Below are 15,019 nucleotides of genomic sequence, written 5' to 3' on the forward strand. Positions count from 1 at the left end.
AATCCTTTGCTATATTTTTCATATTTGTAGCTCGATCTTCTACCTGAACCAATGGAGATCAGCCTGCAGTTATAGATATTTTGTCCGAGGATACAAGTGCTCATTATGCCAACAACTTTAAATGGGAAGATACAAAGAATGCAAAGAAGTGGGCTCGAGAACATGGGTTGAAGAAGAAGTGTATTATAGTCCAAAATAAACAAGTTAAAGAATTCAGCTTTCAAATGGTTTGCGAGTCTAGTGAAAAATATGAGAGTCATCAAAGAAAAGGTTATGAGTATCAACCAAAGACCACAAGGAAAAAGAAAGTTATTCATACAAAGGAGACCGAGTGTCCTATTAAACTTTTATTTAGTTTCAACAAAGAAAAGAAAGTGTGGTATATGAGTGAAGTTAAATAGGGTTATCATAACCATCCTATCCTGAAGAGTTTGCTTAATCATCCATATCCGGCAAGGCTCAACCCCGAAGAAAAGAAGCTAGTAAAAGTGTTGACTAAAAAAAGAACAAGACCTATTGATATTTTAGCTAGTGTGAAGGTATTAAATGAAAATAACACGTCTATCTTGTCTACCATCTACAATGAAAGAGAAAAAAAATAGGAATGAGGAATGGGAAGATATACTACTTATGCAACAACTATTGTATTAGGTGGAAAAGGGCAACTACTCGGTAGCCTATGATAAAAAGGAGAAAAATGAGGTGATACATCTTTTCATTGCTCATCCGGAATTTGTAAGGTTGGCGAGATGCTTCCATCAAATACTTTTCATGGATTGCACCTATAAAACGAATAAGTATAATATGTCGATGTTGAACTTTGTGGGACAAACGTCTACAAAGGCGCCATTTAGTGTCGGTTTTTGTTTATTGAGGGACGAGACGAAGGAGAGTTATCTGCGGGCGTTAGGAAAAGTAAAGTTATTGTACCAAGAAGGTTATACTCCTAAGGTATTGATCACGGATAAGGAGCAATCATTGATGTGGGCGATAGAACGTGTTTTTCCCGACGAACATCATCATATTTGCACGTTTCATTTATGGAACAATGTGCAAACTAATTGCAAGAACATAATTCAAACACCAAGGAAAACTGTGATGGAGATGATTAAGAAACTCCCGTTGGATAAACAACAAGAAGCCAAAGAGAAATTTGTTGAAGATGACAAAGTATCCACGGTTAAATGGGCTAGCTTCCAACAAGAGTGGGACAAATTGACATGGTCGACCATGGAAGGAATGTATTTTGTAAGGGAGCGTATTCTATTTGACAATTGGGAAAGCTACCCGGAGTTGATAGCGTATTTGAAGAATGAAATATTGGATGCCCACAAGGAAAAATTCGTTAGTACGTGGGTAAACAAGCATAAACATTATGACAATCAAGACACAAGCACGGTGGAGTCATCTCACTTTCGATTCAAGAGGAGGCTAAATGGGTGCGATGGTGGTTTTTTTGTGATTTTTCAAGCTATGGAAACGATAGAGTTAATGAGGATTTTGAATTTAATCGATCTAGAAAGGATACTCTTTATGTGGATAACCCTTGGCTCCGAGGAACTAAATCTTTATGTATCGCACTGGGCGATTAAAAAGATTATGAAGGAAGTGGAAGCTTTGAAAGTAATATGATTAAATTTGGACAAAAGTACGATAAACTAGTTTAAAGCCTTCTTTGGGATCAAGGAGCATCAGAAGTGCAGCTGGTAGGAAGCTATATTTTTATTTATTTTCGTTGTTTAGTACTGAGTACTGAACTAATCTTATAGTTATGTTCTAGATAAGTTCTTATTTATTTCATAATCCTTATCTTTTGATATTAGGCCACTCAATAATTGAAAATCTAACTGTGAGGATTCTAGTGATTTGAAATATCTTGATAGCGTTATTGTGCCAACGTTAACAAACTCTATTATGTTCAGTAAATATATAGTGAAATCAAGTGCAAGTTGTTCATTTTGAAAATTAATAAGATTGAAGACGTTGAAGATTTAAAGTCTTTGATATCTTGATCTTGGTGTAATTATCTGCTTAACTTGATTGTATGGGAAAAACAAGTAGTTTAATTGTCTTTGATAAACGTAATTCTTGTGGATCGACAAGTTTTTGCTTTATCATGAACGTAAACCTTTTAACCGAGTGCATTATCTCAATAATCATAAATCTTTTTTGATCTTGATCAAGGAGTTCCGAATAAAATATATATTTGGTATCTTAGATCTATACAGAAGAACTTTGACTCTGAAAGTTTGATAGTGAGTGGTTATCAAATAATTTGATTCCATGAGGTTTGAAAGACGTCCTTAATGAATAGGTTGTTGAAGTCTTTACCGCAGTGAAACAACTCTTGACAGTGGACTCTGTTGAACGGATTTACGTAGTTAGCAGATTGCTTTAGTCACAGAGATACTGAGGAAAGAAAATGACCAGGGATAGTTTATTCGTTCTCAACTACAAGATGTTGCATGTAGGCATTGCATAGCGGCTTAATTATGAGAGTCTTCAAAATTGAACTAGGATTTTTCTTCCAATTAGTTTTCCTCGTTAACAAACTCTTGTATGTTTATGTTATTTATTGTACTCCACATTATATTGTTTAACTTTATAATTAAAATAAATACACTCGCATGTTAATCATACCTTTTTGTCTTTACGTTTTTGGAAAAATTGCATAAGTGTCTTAATAGGTTAAACAAAACAGAATTGGTGGTGTGTCGGTACTCTTGTCTTAATAAAATTACATGATCCCTTGTTATTATTTTTATTCCTAGATTTTATTCTAACATATATTTGTGTATAATTTGGTAGTTATCTTTGTACTCATTGCATAATTTTTTCCAAATAGTTTTCCAACTATATAAAATTTCAGTGTCTAATTTGGGAGATATATCAATTCTAAGTTTGCTTATATTTCTAGATACGAAGACATAAACGGAAAAATCATAAAATCACTATTTTTACTTGTTTCCTTAAGAGTCGTGTAATATAAAATAGTATTTCTTTTTCCTGGGTTGAAAAAATATCATCTTTTTTCTTGGCAAGTTAATGTAACTAGGCTAGTTTACTCGGCTCTCACGCTAATATAAGAAGTTAAATTTCCCCTAATTTTTTGTTAATTTCTTAAAAAACTTCTTTTGCTTTTTAAAAGAGCAAATTCTTTTTGTAAACGGAATTGATCGTAAAACATAATACAACTTTGTTCATGCTCCTTTAAGTACTAAATTTGACTGTTTCATCTTATTGTTTAACTAATTGACTACTAAATCCAGTTACTATACGTGTTAAAATTTTCGTGTCTCGCTACATAACCATTTCAAATTAATCAAAGGACGATATCTAAGTATTACGTCCACACTTGTCGGTGAGTATGCACAAAATCGAAGAAACTAAACACGAAAAAAATTTAAAGGAATCGATGGGACAGATGTGATACTCAGATGTCGGAAAGAAATAGGTGAAGTGACACGCATCCAAGCTTCATACCAAAAGCACACCATGTTAATGGAAAATGGCGCCACCTCCTTTCCCACATTTTTGTGAACCTTTGTGTCCCGCGTCATAAAGAGTGTGTTTGTTTTTTGTTGACTCTGTGTCTGAATCTGACTCGGTCGTGATTTGACTCGAGTAAGATGTCAGACCGTTTGATTTTCATTTTAAGTCAGATCTGATTCGTCTATGAAAATAAAATCCGACCTATTTGAGTTAGGAAATAAAATCCGCACATGACTCATGGGACCAAGCTAGTGACGAGACTTTCGGATAAAAATATCAATCTCAAAGTCTCATTCTCAAAGTCTCATTCTGAAAAATTAGTGTGGCTGAAATATCAATCTCCCATATGAACACGTGATGGGTGGATACAACTTTCTACTACAATAGACCGAAACTATTCCAGGGAAAATCAAATCCAGGACAGTAATAACTCAAAAACTCTTTCCCCTCCCGGATCTTCACCAGAAGATTCAACAATGGTTGCATGAAGTCTTCTACCTCTTGCTTCTGTTTCTCAACAACCATACGTTTCTGAACTTCTTTCGTTTACTCTTGAACGTCTTTATAAGGTCTCATCAGATCCCCTCAAAATCTACTTCTCTTTATCTAAATCATTTAATGTTATGAAAATGTGTGTTGTTATTGATATTTTGATTGCTGTTTTCTGTAGGAACCGGAGCTGCTACGAGTGGATTCAGAGAGAATTCGGAAACAAATGCAAGAAGTTGCAGTTGGGAATTATAGAGCGTTTATTGCTGCTGCTGATGCTTTGGTTGCGATTCGTGAACAAGTTTCTGCTGTTGATAAACATCTTGAAGCCACGGTATTTATTTATTTTTTGATTTTTTTTCTTTGAAGTTCTTAAAATTGTAGTGGTAATTCGAGGGATTGAATATACGGTTCCTTTTAGGCTCAAATTTGACTTGAGTTAGACTTCTGCAACAAATTTGGGCCGATATTAGCAGTTTAAGTGACAAATTTTACTGGCTTATTTGAACTGAATTAAGAGGTACATTGTGATGAATGAATAGATCGAATCATTGAAAGATGAACTTGGCATCAATTTGTCTATAGAATTTACTCATTAAGTGGTTATATAGTAGAGGTAGATTTTTTGTTTTTTGTTTTTTGTGAAGATAGCGAGTTTAGGTTGCTAAAGAGTGTTTAATTTGTGTAATTGATGCCACAACACAAAGATAGTCTGTATGTGATCTAATTTTATGTTGGGAAGGTCTATTCGGTATTCGGTACTATGGCTATGTAACGGCTTCATATGTGTCTGTTTTATGTTGTTCCTCTTCTTTTTTTTTGCTTTCAATGTCACAAGGCCGTGATTTTGATTATTGAAATGTTGTTGAAGGACTCTACTGCGACTTGTCCTTTTGTTGTTATGTCAAGTTTCAGCATTGGTGGGGGTTTTCCCACGATTGCACAGTTGGGGAATGTATTATTTGGGTACATTCTGTTCATCTTGTATCCAGTATTTATTTATTTTTGATTTTTTGAAGTTCTTTTTATTGTAGTGGTAATTTGATTGACTGAATTTAAGGTTCCTTTTAGGCTGACTGAGTTAGAAGATTATGCGACAAATTTTGGCGGGATATTAGCAGTTTAAGTGACAATTTGACTGATTTATGTGAACTGAATTAGAGGTACATTGCGATGAAAAATAGATTAAAACATAGGAAAATGAACTTGGCATCAAATTATCTATAGAAATTTACTCATTAAGTGGTCATGTTGTACAGGTAAATATTATTTGTTGAAGAAAGCAACGTTAGGTTGTTAAAGAGTGTTCGCGCTGTAATTGATGCCACAACACAAAGATAATCTCTATGTGATCTAATTTTATGTTGGGATTAGTCCGGTACCATAGCTATGTAACGCCCTGATACGTGTCTGCTTTAAGTTGTTCCTCTTTTTTTTTTTTTTTTTTTTTTTTTTTTTTTTTGTTCTTCTTCTTTTTTGAGTTGTTTTCCTGCTGGTCACAAATTACTGCTTCAAGTAAGAGCCATGATCTTGATTGTTGAAATGTAGTTTAATGATTCTGCCAGGACTTGTTTTTCCATTGTTATGTCAAGTTTAGGGAGTTATTATAATTCTGGTACATTTACTTTGTCACAAATTTGAGAAATTAGTATATTTTGTGCACTGTACAAGTATATTTCTAGAGTCTATTTGGCAACATTAGCTTTCCTGTTGAAACTTAAGCTTGTGATGAGAGGCAATTACTGATGCTCGTTCTGTAATATTATTTTGTCTGCTTATTGGGCAATCTTTTACACAGAAGCTCTGCTTAATTTGGTGTATTTTCTATTAAAATGGGAATCATTTAGCTAAGATTTTGTTTCCCAAACAGATAAATGAGATTCCAAAGCTTACATCTGGTTGCACCGAGTTCATTGACTCTGCACAACAGATTTTGGAGAAAAGAAAGCTGAATCGAACATTACTAGCAAACCACAGTACTTTACTCGACTTGCTCGAAATCCCTCAGCTTATGGACACGTAAGTGGTTTTTAATTTCATTCATCTAATCTGAAATTCGCGTGTAGGACCAATTTTGATCCAGTAAGTGAAATAGTGGTTTTTCATTTAGTAGTTAGTGGAGACTATATGGACAAACTTTCAAGGACTCAAAGTTTCTTCTTGCTATAGATGTGTAAGGAATGGAAATTACGATGAGGCCCTGGATTTGGAAGCCTTTGTTTGCAGACTCTCAACGATGCATCCGAAGTAAGTTCTGCGATTTCTCTCATTTTCTTAAAGACAAAAGCGTATAGACTTTACTCTAGCAAATTGAAACTTTTCAAGGAAAAATGGCCAGGCTACCTGTCATTCAGGCACTAGCAGCGGAAGTTGAGCACACAATCCAATCTCTTCTTTCTCTGCTTCTCTAAAAACTCCGGTCTAATATCCAGGTACTATTTTGGTAATACAGGAAATACAACTACACAAGCTGTAACAAATCCCTCAGTTATCCTGTTTTCTTATTGCTTCTTCGATAGATTGTTAATTATGATGTTAGTACACAAGAATAATCTTTCCCGTAATGTTTTTGTGTACAGTTGCCTGAATGTCTTCGCATAATTGGACATTTACGACGAATAGGAGTATTTACCGAGTCTGAAATGCGTTTACAGGTACTCTATGATCTCTCTTAATTTTTTAAATGACATTTTGAACCCGATTTATGGTAAGCCCAAGTGATGTAGTTTAGTAATCCTTGTTCTCACCAAACTGTGTACATTCATAGGTAGAGATAATTATGTTTCCTCATTGTGGATCTGTTTCTAACAGAAATTCCTTTTCACTGGAGTCAGTTTTTGAGATGCAGAGAATCACGGCTTGCAGGCATTCTTGATGACTTGGACCAGAGAAAGGCTTATGACTACTTAAAAGGAATGGTGGACTGTTTTAGGATCCATCTATTTGACGTTGTTAATCAATACAGAGCAATTTTCGCTGATGATAAGTCTGGAAGTGAGCAAAACTATGATGGTGGGCTTCTGTTTAGTTGGCTATGCATCAAGTTACCTCTCTTCTCAAAATTCTTAAAACCATGCTTCCGAAGATTACCGAGGGCGGATAACTGTCCAATATCTTAGAGCAGTGCATGGTAAAAAATTTGTCTCCATGATAACACGTTTGCATTTTTTACCTAGCAAGAGTACAGTTTCTCGCAGATTGTTTGTACATTTCCTGGAAGCTTGTAATGACTCACCCATCTACAAACAGTTGGCAATTTCCTCTTGTTGTTTAATTCAGTATCTAGATATCTCTTTCTTAATCATCTAAAACTAAACCAAAAGAAAGTTTAAACTGTACAGGATGCTATGTAACGACACAGCTAGCTCCATTCTTGAATAACATAGCTTTTGGCTAGAATCTTTGACGAATAACTTCTAGAATGTACAATGGTAGGCGCATGTATTTGTTCAGTTACTTTGCAGAAACTGATCCCCTTTTTCTCGTGCTGTAACAGTATTGTGCCATGGGTCTTGGTTGGGTTGGACTTGATTTTCGGGGCTTACTTCCACCACTTTTTGAAGAGTAAATGGCTTTCATTTTGTTTTTTATGACAACTTGTTTCTAGGCAATTCAGATTGCTGACTTTTATTCTTTCTTGCTTCAGTGCAGTACTCAACTTATTCTTGAAGAATATGGCTACAGCCGTTGAGAGTTTTCAGGTATATTTGCAGGTGTAATATTGCTGTTAGAGTCGAGTTGGATGACTTTGTTTTGTTCAGCAAGGAGTACCTTAATCTTTTTGTCACATCGGTTAAGAATCAACTTGAATTATTGTACTACTTGGTTGGTAGTTCTTTTTGGTGCTGGTTGATTATTTTTCTTTTTCAATGGGCATTGTTAGGTAGTTTTAGATTCACATCGGTGGGTTGCTGCTTTACCAACAGGCTTTTCATCCAATGGCCCATCTGCGGAAAGTCAAGTGGATGTGACTCCACCCTCTTATTTAATGGAGCATCCACCTCTTGCCATATTTGTTAATGGTGAGTCTGACTAACTTCTTTCTTGACTGTATTCCGTGTCTATGTTAGCAAATAGACAGATGGATACACACAGTAGGCAATTATTTCCTGAGTAGATATTGGTCTCATACCTTTAGATAAATGTTTGGTTAATGATTGTAGTAGTGTTTAAGTGTTGTTGTTGAGATATGCACTGTAAAGTATTTAAGTAATAAAAAAAGCAAATTTAGTAAGACTACACAAAAGTCATCTGTCCATATAATTTCTGAATTTTCGTAGCTTGAGATAATGTATAATATGATAAATTTTCCACGTGTTAAACATATATAAACCAAGTAAACATTGATCCATATACATGTGTTCGACACCGGTGTGAGGTGTTGAGCATGGCGAACTAGAACTCACCAAAATGCAAACACAACTGTGTATAACTAGACCTGTCTTTTTTAAATTCATCCCAGTTTTAGTTAAATTTGTACTTTCTGATCCAATATAGATACATAGACTCACAAGACAGTAACCCAGAAAGCACATCATGTTCAATCACTGTCACGTGCAATCTGCCTAATGTTAAGGCAAAACATCTAACGTATTGTGTGCAAGCACCCACTGAAGTGCTATCATGTTTGGGGCATGAGTGTTCTAACATGGTTATCATGTTCAATCTCTGGTTGGCTGTTGCAGGTGTCTCAGCAGCTATGAACGAATTACGGCCATGTGCCCCAGTAAGCTTGAAACTTGTGTTGGCTCAGGAACTTATTAAGGGACTCCGGGCAGTTTCAGACTCTCTGATGTTGTATAATGCTACTAGAATGCTGAGACAGAGCGAGTCCCAGCTTTTCCTCTCACTCTGCCGTGCATTCCTTGAGGTGACAATTCATGAAAATCTGTTAGACCTATCACCTGTTGCACAATTATCCGCCCCTTTCATCTTGCTTATCTCAGAAGCATATATTTATGATCGATTCAATCTTTTAGGTTGCATACCCGCATTCTGCAACATGCTTTGGTCGATGTTATCCTGGTGGAGCTGCCTTGATCACAGAATCAAAAAGTTTGTTTGATGGAGTTAGCCAACTATTAGCAGTCGCTGCTCCTCCTCCTCCTCCTGCTCCTACAAGGGAGCTTCCTCGAGTTAATGAGTCCGAAGAAAACCATGTTAGTCAAAATAATAGTGATCTAGTTGCAGTAGAAAATGGAGTTTCGTCAGATGCTCAAGCAGAACATTCAGAACAGTCAGAGACACCTGAGGTGGATGGAAGCGAACAGACTTCTACTCCTGCCGAAAAGCAAGGAGAAGAAGCATAAATATCCATGTAATTGAACTTCGTTAGTGTCTCTGAGAAAGTTAATATTGATCACCATTTGTAACCTATAGCAATGTGTAGATGTAGATGAAGCCATTCTCCAGTTCCAGGCGAACAAATACAGATTATAAGCTTATCCTGCACATTTCTTGGTTAGGTTTTGCCTCCAATATTTTTGTTACCATCTGATTGGTTGTTGTTTTGGTTAATTGATTCTTTAACTAACCTTCCTGATGAAGATCAATGCTTGGTTGTTGCTATATTATGGTCTCTGTGGTCTAGTAGAAATAACCTCATTTTTCAAAACCAAAAGGAAAACCATAGAGCAGTCATCCATAGAGCTAAGGCGATGCTTCTTACTAGGAAAAACAAACCTCTCACCAACCCTGCTAGCACTATCAGTTTAGTTGACAAATGGATGCACCCTTTCTTGGTTGGATCAAATGTAACACTGATGATGCTTATGATGAATTATCTGGAGCAAATGGTTCAAGATATATGATGAGAGATTCTTTCTGCAAAGCCTCCTTCTGTGCAACACTGGTGTTTCATGTTCAATCGGCAGAGGAAGCTGAAGCAAGAGGAATTTGGGCAGGTTTACAGAAAGCTCTGGAGCAAAAGTTCACCCACATCATCATAGAAAGTGATGCAAAGAACTTGATAGACAGGTTCTCGGGCAGGATATTTTGATGGAGATAGTCATACTGATGCTATTTTCAAAGACATTCAGTTCTTCTCTTTACAGTTTGTAGAATGTATTTTTAGTTTTCAACCTCGTATTTGTAACAATGTAGCTCATGAACTTGCTAAATGGGCAAAAAACAGCAATTCTTCTCTTTCGTTACTTCCAACAGTCGAGGGGATCATTAGCCTTTGCGATCTATGAATTACTATAAAATGTCACGCCGAAACACGAGAATTAGGTTTAGGGTTGGGGATCATTTGAATTTCTGTTGCAAGTATCTCTGGCTGGCTCCTTTGCGATTCATCTTGAATTTTTCTGTTTGAGGTTGATTGATTTTGTAATGATATTCCTATAAGGTCCTTCTTCTTTCTTTGCGTTTAATTGCATAGGAGGAGATTAATCCAATTCTGCTGCTGCTCTGGTTTGGAGCAAATTCAATTCTGTTGCTGCTCTGGTTTGGAGCAAATCCAATTTTGCGTAACAATGAAAGCATGGTATCTTTGATTATTATTGTGGTATCTTTGATTATTATTGCTCGTTGCTGTTATCTTAATATGAACCATTCCTATTCATATATGTGATTGATATTGGAAACCCTAAGCAGTCATGCATATAAATATACAATTGAAGCTGGAATTGACTCATCACATGTTTTATTAACCTAATTTAATTCTGCACGTTTGATATTTTGTTTAACTGTCTGTCAAGTCATGCCTCAAATGCCTCTCACTGAGCTAGAATAGCTGCTGCTGTCTATGTCTTGGTGGTCTCTGTTTTTTTTTCCACACCAAAAATATATTATTTTGCTTATGGTGAGACTACCTAAATGTTCCAAACTCTAAGCCTGATGTTCTCATCTGTCCTCTTGATTTTCAGTTTTTATTCTGATGGAGCAGTTATCTTCTGTGGTGGAAACAGAAGTGGTATGACTACTTATCCTGATTATCCTGATGAACAAGTTATCTGTGGAGGAAACATCAGGGATATGACTACTTATCCTGATGAAGAAGTTATCTGCGGAGGAAACAACAGGGATATTCCTGATTCTATAGAGGATACTTTTCAGGCTGCTCTTCCTGATTCTTTACCGTCAGATGATGAATATTCCTCCTCTGTCAGCTCAGGGGAAGACTCCGATGCTGATGAAGATGGTGTATGTGGCAAGACTTTTCAGGCTGATCTTCCTGTTTTTATTCCATCAAATGATGAATATGCCTCCTATATCAGCTATTTGTACTCGGAGGAGGAAGAGGATGAAGAATCTGATGATGATGAAAATGCAGCAAGTATTGTTGGTGTATGTGGGAGTACAAAATATTCATACTTAGCATGCATTTTTCAGTTTTACTAATACTGCTCACATACAAAAACCTTTGTAGCCCTAAACATCAATTTTCCTTAACAGTATATATTTGGATGATGATGATGTAATAACAACAAGGATGTTTTGCAGGAGGAAAACGAAGTTCGCCTGCTTGATATTTATTGTGATCATCGAGAAGGGGTGAATCTTTTCAAGTCAAGCAAGCCCTCTAAGCAAGAGTGGAAGGCTAGTTGGCCAACAGAAGGCGAGACAGCAAAATTTGCTTGGGTCCATGTGTATGGTTTTTATGATGCAGAAACAAATCAAGGAGGATATGGAGTTATTATGCGCAATATGGCTGCAAAGCCAATAGCTGCTTCCACCTATTTCTCACTGTATGGAGTAACTCATCTTTATCAAGTGTTGAAGGGATTAGATGCTGGTCTCAAACTTGCTTTAAAACATGGCTGTTCTAGTCCTCGTGTAATTTGCAATTCCAGAGTAGTTGTTCGGCTTCTCATTAAACTGCCTCTGGTTTTTGCCATAAACCTAATTGCATTGGGATAAAAGTCAATAATGTTTGCCAGAGCTGTACAATGAGCATGGTGCTTCATATGACTAGTGCTTCCTTTAAACCTGTGGCACCTCTCATTAATTCACTCCAAGGTAAGCTGCATTCCTCAAATTTTTCAAGGCAGTCAAGGATATGGAACAAAGCTGCGTATTATCTTGCAAAACAGGCAAAAAAGACATTACTGGTCTTTGGCTGGGGCTTTAGAGATTACAAGGCTGATATTAAACCAGAGAAATTTTCAGTTGACCTACTGACATTCTGTGGAAAGATGCTTATGATTCGCTTTACTACAACTTGGAAGCGAGGGCTAGCATCGTGCAGTCATCCTGCAATCAGTCTGTATGAGAGAGTAGGACCGCGGATCGTGCAGTCTGTTTTGGTGCACAGTTCCCGGATTACCATACTTGATGGTTGTTTCTTTATGTTAGAATATCTATTGTGGCTAATATATTAGTGTTTAGAGAGAAAGGATGCATGTGGTGGGTTAACTTTATAAAATCTACATTTTTTCCTTTGTTTGAACTCAACAGTATTTGTGAGCTTGGATCTCGAATAGAATGACTCATCTTAATTACTTCTGAACTTGTCAGCATCATCTGTTTCTCTGTGGTCACAGTGATCTATGTTCAACTGGTGTTTCAGCTGGCAGGAATTTAGCATAACTGGTATTTTATTTGGCGGTGTAGTTGCATCCCAGGATCTTAGAACGGTCAAAGCAACATGGTTTCTTAGCTTTTGGTGATTTCCCTGTGTTAGACCAGTCCTGCTCACCCATGCTTGGGTTCTACAACGCAACCTAAGAAAAATCCCCAACAAAAAAGTGAAACTGTCATGTACCTAATTTACTTTCTCTTATGTTGAGTAACCACTGAACTGGGTGCCTTAAGTACTATTCCGGGTGCCCTTATAAATGTTCAGTTGTGGTCCATTTAGTGAGTCACTGGCCTAGCAGATTTGACACATTTTTGTGTCCGATTTGTCTCGATTCTATATATTGTTTGGGTTCATTTTTGTACTTATTATGGAGTTTTATTTATTTGTAGGTATTTTTGGCCAATAAACATTTTTGGAAAAAATTGGCTCGAAAAGTTGTCGGAAAGCACCCGGAGGACATTTGCTATTCAGACTCTCACTTTGGATAAGGGGTAACCTAATTACCAAGAGGCATCCCATTTCCAGGCAGTTGCTAATCGCACCCCTACCCTGGATAAGGGGCAACCATCTTCAACATTTCAAAAACCAGGTTTTGGCGGGAAAATAGGTGCAGTGAAGAACAGTTTTGGCAATCGTGATTTGGAGGAGTTTGAGATCGATTAAACCTCTGATTTTCATAGGATAGGCTCCTTATGGGTCTAGGAATCTGATATGGGTGTTTAAATCGATTAGACTGGGCTCAATCGACGGATTTTTCTCACAACAGAAAATATGGAAAGTCACGTGTGTGACCTGTTTTAGGGAATTTTAGAGAGATTAAAGTGCTGTAAACTTTCCCAAAGATTTGTGTCTATCTAAGGAAGAGTTTAGAATAAAAAGGAAAGCTCAGAAACGTGTAGAAATTCTAAAACAAGAAATTTCCGCAACTTGGCCGTGAAGAGAAGGAAAGATATTTTGGAAGATTTGGGAGAGATTTAATCGGTATTTTTGATATAAATAGATGTCTTGGGTCATACAGAAGAGGTGTCGAGAGTTTGGGAACCTAAGGAGAGCCAGAGAAGAAGAAATCAGAGTTTTACCAAACTCTGTTTCTGCTGCTGCTGCTGAAGAGGAAGAACGCGAAGAACATTGACGCACGGGAAACAATCGCAGAACAGTGTCGTTGTTTAACAGCTGAAGAACATTAAGCTGTGCAAGACAGTCGTATTCTAGGGTCTTAAAATCAGCGACAAAGCAACAGTAGTTACAACAGTTTTCTGTAACAGCTGTTTTGCAACACCGATACACTGTTGCAAACAGTCTGTGTTATTACTTTTCACTCTTTTAATCATCTTTTGAGCAACAAACACATAATTTGAGGTCATGATTAATATGAGGAGCTAAACCCCATTGCTGAGGCGATAGAGGAAGTTATTTTTCCAACAAAAAGTGGTATATTCTATTTTATCTTTTTATTTGCAATAATTATATGATTATTTTCCTTGAACTATTATTGAATATGATTTTTATTTGAGTGATTGTGATCTATTTTGATGGAGTATGCTTAGTTTTAAGACTTTTGATGCTTCATACTTGGTATTTACAATTACTACTTTTGAAAATCTACTTGTTGCAATATTTTAGAATCAAATTAAACGAGAAAATTGTATAAATATAAGTATTGGTTTAATCACTTTGAACTTGGAAAATAGTGGAATCTTAGCCTCAGTGTTTCTTTTAGTATTGATATCATCTTTGATTGAGTTTTCCATAATTTTTAGTGAGTTTTCTATTTTAATATTAGAATTTAAGTCTAATTAATATCCTTCACAAGTCTGAAAATCGAACCACTTTTACCACTATCTACAAATCAAATCAATTTTTGGCGCCACCGACGCGGACTTGTTTTTAGGATTTTAGATTTATTTTATTTTATTATTTTTATCCTTTTTTATGTTTTTGGGTATTTATCTTGTGTCTACAGGTTCTGGATCATAAAGAAAATTGAGCCAAGGAGTTTGGTGATTTCATAAAGACTTGGAGCTAAAGATTAAAGCAAAAAGAACATAAAAGAAGACAATTTTATTTTAGACAATTTTATTTTAGGATTTGTTTATTTTATTTTAAAAAAATAAAAGAAAACTGTATTAGGGTTTATTATTTTTGTAATTTTTCTTTATTTTTTGGACTTTTGGACTTTGGGACATTATTTTTTTTATTACCCTACAGAAGGGTACTTTAAATATAAACTGTTTGCAGAGAAGGAGGACAATTACGATATTGTCTCTGCACCTTGGGTTCGTACACTAGACATTGGAGTCAGTGGCCCGAGTCGACTACAACCGATTCATCCCCCGTCTGGAACGGGAGGTAAGATTCTAAACACTCGTGAATCCCCTGTCAGCGAGTTACTGGACTCCTTCGTATGCATATATGTTGAGTACTGAATATGGACATTTATTTTTCTAGTAAAGGGCAAGGCCTGGCCATACAAGATAAGGGTTCGGATTTCATCATTGTTCTCTTCTTGCCCGC

The 15,019-nt window shown here is 36.3% G+C and overlaps 1 protein-coding gene and 1 pseudogene across 1 annotated transcript; both read left to right on the top strand.

The window, feature by feature from the left end:
• The first annotated feature begins 804 nt into the window (after positions 1 to 804).
• Positions 805 to 9,547, top strand: LOC113291598 (annotated as a pseudogene).
• A 114-nt stretch (positions 9,548 to 9,661) lies between these two features.
• Positions 9,662 to 12,183, top strand: LOC113289604. Its single transcript, XM_026538913.1, has 3 exons — positions 9,662 to 10,468; positions 10,851 to 11,271; positions 11,428 to 12,183. Exons 1-3 carry the CDS (start codon positions 10,458 to 10,460, stop codon positions 11,842 to 11,844), a joined length of 849 nt encoding a protein of 282 aa, XP_026394698.1. The 5' UTR covers positions 9,662 to 10,457; the 3' UTR covers positions 11,845 to 12,183.
• The last annotated feature ends 2,836 nt before the right edge of the window (positions 12,184 to 15,019 follow it).

Source organism: Papaver somniferum, chromosome 6 (genome assembly GCF_003573695.1).
Source record: "Papaver somniferum cultivar HN1 chromosome 6, ASM357369v1, whole genome shotgun sequence".
Classification (NCBI taxonomy): Eukaryota; Viridiplantae; Streptophyta; class Magnoliopsida; order Ranunculales; family Papaveraceae; genus Papaver; species Papaver somniferum.